The 6123-nt window shown below is 35.8% G+C and overlaps 1 protein-coding gene across 1 annotated transcript in view; it reads left to right on the top strand.

The window, feature by feature from the left end:
* Nucleotides 1-6123, top strand: part of LOC107582271 (gamma-aminobutyric acid type B receptor subunit 1-like) — a 63872-nt gene that overhangs the window by 28488 nt on the left and 29261 nt on the right. The window contains exons 10-15 of the mRNA XM_016268041.1: nucleotides 905-1006; nucleotides 2283-2348; nucleotides 2537-2728; nucleotides 3118-3363; nucleotides 3664-3727; nucleotides 4874-4951. Coding sequence (XP_016123527.1) covers nucleotides 905-1006; nucleotides 2283-2348; nucleotides 2537-2728; nucleotides 3118-3363; nucleotides 3664-3727; nucleotides 4874-4951 — 748 coding nt within the window. The remainder of the gene's footprint in view (nucleotides 1-904; nucleotides 1007-2282; nucleotides 2349-2536; nucleotides 2729-3117; nucleotides 3364-3663; nucleotides 3728-4873; nucleotides 4952-6123) is intronic.

A 6123-nucleotide genomic window follows, 5' to 3' on the forward strand; every position in this document is an offset into this window, starting at 1 on the left:
AGTTCAAACAGATACCATTAATACAGGTAACGTGTGGAGGACAGAGGAGCCTCTTAAAGAAGAACTTACAGGTCTGTGAGAGCCAGAACTCTTGCTTGTTTGTAGGTGACCAAATACTTATTTTACCGAGGAATTTACCAATTAATTCTTTAACAATCCTACAATGTGATTTTCTGGATTTTTTTTTCTCATTTTGTCTCTCATAGTTGAGGTATACCTATGATGAAAATTACAGGCCTCTCTCATCTTTTTAAGTGGGAGAACTTGCACAATTGGTGGCTGACTAAATACTTTTTTGCCCCACTGTATATATCTTTATCTGTGTTATTTTAGCGTAACTAAGAAATGTTGCTTTGGAAACTGAAATATGATTAATTTAATGAAAATGTTTTTTTTATGCATTTGGTGTTAGTTTTAGTTAATGATAATAATAACCCTGATCTTTATATTATAGTTAATACATCTTTTTATTTTTAATGATACTTTATGATACTATTATATATTAAATTAATTATGAGTATTTGTTTTATTATTATTTATATATTATAAAAAGGATAATATATAATAATAATAATATTATTTTTGGATAATAATTTTGTTTCCGGAGTCCACTTATATCGCCTTAAAATGGTCACTTGGTTTTGGAATGGGGATCATATCACCATCTTTTTTCCATCTACCTTTCATTCTGGACAGTTTTCTTTTTTCTATTTCCTTTACTTTGTCATTTTCTTACTTTGGTCTGCGCTTTGACCATTCATCTCATGGCCTCCTTTTGTTCTTCTCTTTCATTCGCTCCTTGATCTTTTCATGTGCGCTGTTCCTGTCTGTCCTCCGCTCTCCTCAAACATCACTCCTGTCCTGTCACTCCTGCTGTCTCACCACTCTCTCTTTCTCTCTCCAGACTTTGGATGATCTGGAGGAGCGTGTGAAGGAGGCCGGCATTGAGATAAGCGTTAGACAGAGCTTCCTCACGGATCCCGCAGTGGCTGTCAAAAACTTGAAGGTGCTTTGATGAAAAATTCACCAGCCGCTCACTTCCTCTCTTCAGCCTGTGTTGGGTAGCTAGCAGGCAGAGCGCATGAAAGTCTTATGTGAAATAAATCAACACTCAGAAGAATCGGTCCCCTCTGTCAGATCAAGTGACGGTTTGGATACTATCTCGGTTGCTACTGACAGTTGTTATTGAGTAGTTAGACAGCATTTTTTATTGTAAAATGATATTGCATGTAGATCTCATGAGACTGTCTTTTTAAATGGTTGGCTTACAATATTTTGGCATATGCCTAGTCTTATATAATTCAGCCAATATATAAAATCTTAAATGTTTTAATGTGCATGATTTTTTTTTCAATGCTACAATACATTTTCCTTTCCCATCTTATTATGCAGAGACAACTGTAAGGAATCCTTGAAAGTGTTTAGGACAGCTTTTTGAAAATGGGCATTATTTTTGCAATTCCGTTTGGTTCCGCTAATTTTGCAGAAATTACACACTTCACCTTTAAAGCATGTCACAAACAGAGTAAATTAAAGCAATAAGTCACAAGAAGTGTTCTTACAAATGGTTAAATCACTGTAACCCACATAGTCATGTGGCGTATTGCTTTTATATAGTAATGTTCAATAGGGAGTCATATTTATAATAAATATCAAAATAAAAAATGATCCTAGCAAGTAATGTAGTTCATTATCTGTAGGCTGTTTGCAATCTGTAGGCTGTTGGAGGCAATACACAGAGCAGCATTTACTGCAGCTTATCAAATCATAATTTATATAATTATAATACATATTATTTTAATATAATAAATGTTATATAGTAATATTTATATTTAATAATTTTACATATTCTTAGCGAAAGCATAGAATTTATTTTATTTGGAACTATGAGTTTCGTAATTTGTATTAGTATAAATTTAAAATAAATCAACAAATCGTGGTAAAGTCATTATAAATAATAAATCATTAGTTGTCAGTAGCTGTGTTTCCATTCATGCTGCGAATTTAATCTATGCAAAAATATCAGATTATTGTGCAAACAATGCATGCATAAAGCCTTGCGTTTTCAAGAGAGCAAAATCGTCACTTCCAGGGAAAATGGTGAAAAAAAAAAAAAAGGTAATAGATTCTCAAATATCTTATGCTGGTCACATCCACATATTTTTATGCTAATTTTGGGATTGTGCCTAAAACATTGGATGTAAGGCCTAGTGACACTTTACTACATGTCACATTGTGTGATGTTTCTGTGTCTTGTTTTCTTTTCTCTAATACGTCTCCAGCGTCAAGATGCTAGAATCATAGTCGGCCTCTTTTACGAGACTGAAGCCAGAAAGGTGTTTTGTGAGGCAAGTGACAATTACAATTCTTTTTACAAGTACATCTGAGCTGTCAATTTATTTATATCAATTCAACTCTATTCAGTTCGATGTTTCTACTCCGCTTGCGTTAACTCGGAGGCTTAACAGAGATTAAAATATTGAATAAGATTATTGCTTTTGCACAAACCGTCAAAACATGGTTTCATCTTTGGCAGGTCTTCAAAGAGAAACTCTATGGTAAGAAGTACGTATGGTTCCTCATCGGCTGGTATGCAGACAACTGGTTTAAGATCAAAGATCCAGCCATCAATTGCACAGTGGAGAACATGACGGAAGCTGTGGAAGGGCACGTCACCACTGAAATCGTAATGCTAAACCCGGAGACCGTCCGCGGTGCCTCCAACCTGGTGAGTGGATCTTAAAGGGATAGTTCACCCAAAAATGCCGTGTGGAGTATTTTTTATGATGGATTTGTGCACTTTATTTTGCTTCAAAATCTTGACCACTATTCACTGCCATTATAAAGCTTGGAAGAGCCAGGACATTCTTTAATATAACTCCGATTGTATTTGTCTGAAAGAAGAACGTCATATACACCTAGTAATTTTCATTTTTGGGTGAACTATCCCTTTCAGACTAATTCATATTGACAATAGATGATTGAAGTACAAACCCGATTCCAAAAAAAGTTGGGACACTGTACAAATTGTGAATAAAAACAGAATTTTTATAGACGTAAAAACTGTCTATAAAAATTTCACGATGGGATCATAAATCCTTCAAAAACCCTTCACAGACCTCCCAAGAGTTCCTGGCCCAGCTGATGTCACGTCTTGGGGGGAAGAACCCAGAAGAAACGGGTGGATTTCAGGAAGCTCCGCTGGCGTATGATGCTGTATGGGCTCTTGCACTGGCCCTCAATAAAACGGTGGCCCCCCTGAGGGCCAAAGGCTGGACATTAGAGGACTTCAACTACAACAACAAGGAAATCACTGCTGAGATTTACCGAGCCCTCAACACCAGCTCATTTGAAGGAGTGTCTGTGAGTTGATGAAAAATAGCTGTCAAATAACATTGAGATAAAATACTCCAGAAGATAGTTTCCCAGACTTGTCAGAGAGTCTTAAAATCGCAGAGACATCATCAGTCTCAGATGATCACATTTTTATGATAACAATGAATCTTCAAACACATTATAGGATGATGCAGCCTTTATTTTCCCTTGATTTTAGCCTTTTATATTTTTGTTTTTATAATGAGTCACAAATGGATCTCATAAATGATGATTTTGTATTGATGTAACATCTTCAACTATTTATATTTATTCATTTGTGTCTCGTAGGGTCATGTCGTGTTTGATGCTCAAGGTTCACGTATGGCTTGGACTCTCATTGAGCAACTGCAAGGTACAAACAAAACCGAAAAAGATAGAAGATAATGATAATAACAGTATTGCACTTAAATGCATTTTAAAGGTTCACATCCTACATTTTTATGGTATTGTATATTCGTCTGTTCTGTTGACTGTTCACTTATGACATTAATAAAATTTTCTTGCACCGAATAACCAGTAAACGTATGCATTTTTAGTATTTTTATGTGAAAATGATATGACAGTTTTTTCAAAGATTATGATTGTAACAACCATGACGACATTTCATCCACACAATTCTGCTGTTATAAATAAAGTATTCTTATATTTTATATTCTTATACTTATTCACATATTTTACATATATATATTTTTTAAAACTTTACTTGGATAATCAGAATAATATGAATCATGAAATAAAAGGCCAACTAAGAGTGCTATTGAATGCATAATTTGAGCTGTTGTGTAAATTACACTGTGAAGGAAAAAAACAAAATTCTTCTATGATGTATGGATGTCCACTGTTGGACATTATTAGTAGACAAATTAAACTAGTGACAGTGTGAAAAGTGACTATGTTTGAAATAACATTTCTAAAAGTCCACAGGGCCTAAACTGCCTGTAGTTAAAGAAAAGCCCATTTATTTCCTCCTCATTACTTCACTGTGTCTGCGGTCATATTTTAGTGTTAAAGATATCTGAATGTCTCATATTTCCTGTTTAGTTTCAATGAATGGTTTGAACTGGTGTGAGAGACACATTTTTGTGTTGTGAAAGTTTGTCTACATAGTACATCAATGATTTCCAAAGAGCAAAGTTTTTCTACAATATGTTCCCTTTCAGATTAACTTTGATCAATGCAGTTGGGCTTTTTTTTTAAAATCTTCAACCCATTGATGCAGCTATAAGTCGACTACTTTTTCAGATTTGTCGAGTCAGGCCTCTTTTGAAGCTTTTATTGCAGTGCTTAGTGCAAGCAAGTTTTCTTAATGTGACCTTTAGTTGACACACTGTTAATTAGATGCTATATTTACACAAGAAAACTTTTAATACAAGCTTTTAAAATATCATTACATTGAGGCTGAGGCTGAAGAAGACTTCAGCATGAGAAGTGGTTTCAAATACACTTTTCTTTCAGGCTTTTCTCATCTTTCATTTAACTTCTTGCTTTTTTCCCTCAGGTGGGAGCTACAAGAAGATTGGATACTATGACAGCACAAAAGGCAACCTGTCCTGGTACGGAAATGACAAATGGATTGGTAAGAGAAATCAGCCTTTTTTCTGCTCGTCGAGACAGCTCTGTCCATTCCACTCCCATCACCTTTCACAGCTGCACTCGGCCCGTCGAGATTGAGGCTTACCAGTATTGATATCTGTTAGCTCAACAAAGCCCTGTCGCGCTCTTTAATACATCGCTAACAATTAGCTGTCCTTCCTGCTAGAGGAGGCCGTACAGGCCCAGGGGAGCGGAGAAGTGGAGCTGCGGTGCCGTTCACGGCTCACTCTGACCTTTGTGCAGCTCTGTGAATTTTCTCGATTGACAAACTGGTATTGATGAAAGAGATGTAAGGCGCAGAGCGGATCAAATGAAAATGTGTGATGATGCTCACCGATAAATGGGAAAGTACAACGTGTAGGAAAGAGTGTGAAATTGAAAAAGTAATTAATCTTCTTGTGGAATGGTAAACCAAGGTTTTGTTCAGACAGGCATTAAAAATCCAATTTTTTGACATCTTCGACTCTGACCCATTAAGCTGTTTGCAGTCTGGAACAAATATATATATATATATATATATACAGTGCTGCTTGAAAGTTTGTGAACCCTTTAGAATTTTCTATATTTCTGCATAAATATGACCCAAAACATAATTAGATTTTCACACAAATCCTGAAAGTAGACAAACATAATCCAATCAGAAAAAGGAGACAAAAATATATACTTTGTCATTTATTTATTGAGAAAAATGATCTGGTGTTAAATATTTCTGAGTGGCAAAAGTATGTGAATCTTTGCTTCCAGTATCTGGTCTGACCCCCTTTTGCAGCAATAACTGCAAGTAACGTTTCTTGTAACTGCTGATCAGTCGTGCACAACGGCTTGTAGGAATTTTAGCCCATTCCTCAGTACAGAACCACTTCAACTCTATGATGTTGGTGGGTTTCCTCCTTTGAACTGCTTGCTTCAGGTCCTTCCACAAAATTTCAATTGGATTAAGGTCCGGAGTTTGACTCCGTCATTCCAAAACATTAACTTTGTTATTTTTTAACCATTCTTTGGTAGAACGACTTGTGTGCTTGGGGTCGTTGTCTTGCTGCATGACCCACTTTCTCTTGAGATTCAGTTCTCGGACAGATGCCCTGACATTTTCCTTCAGAATTTGCTGGTATAATTAAGAATTCATTGTTCCATCAATGATGGCAAGCCGTCCTG

The sequence above is a fragment of the Sinocyclocheilus grahami genome, unplaced genomic scaffold, assembly GCF_001515645.1.
Source record: "Sinocyclocheilus grahami isolate Dianchi unplaced genomic scaffold, SAMN03320097.WGS_v1.1 scaffold42.1, whole genome shotgun sequence".
Lineage (NCBI taxonomy): Eukaryota > Metazoa > Chordata > Actinopteri > Cypriniformes > Cyprinidae > Sinocyclocheilus > Sinocyclocheilus grahami.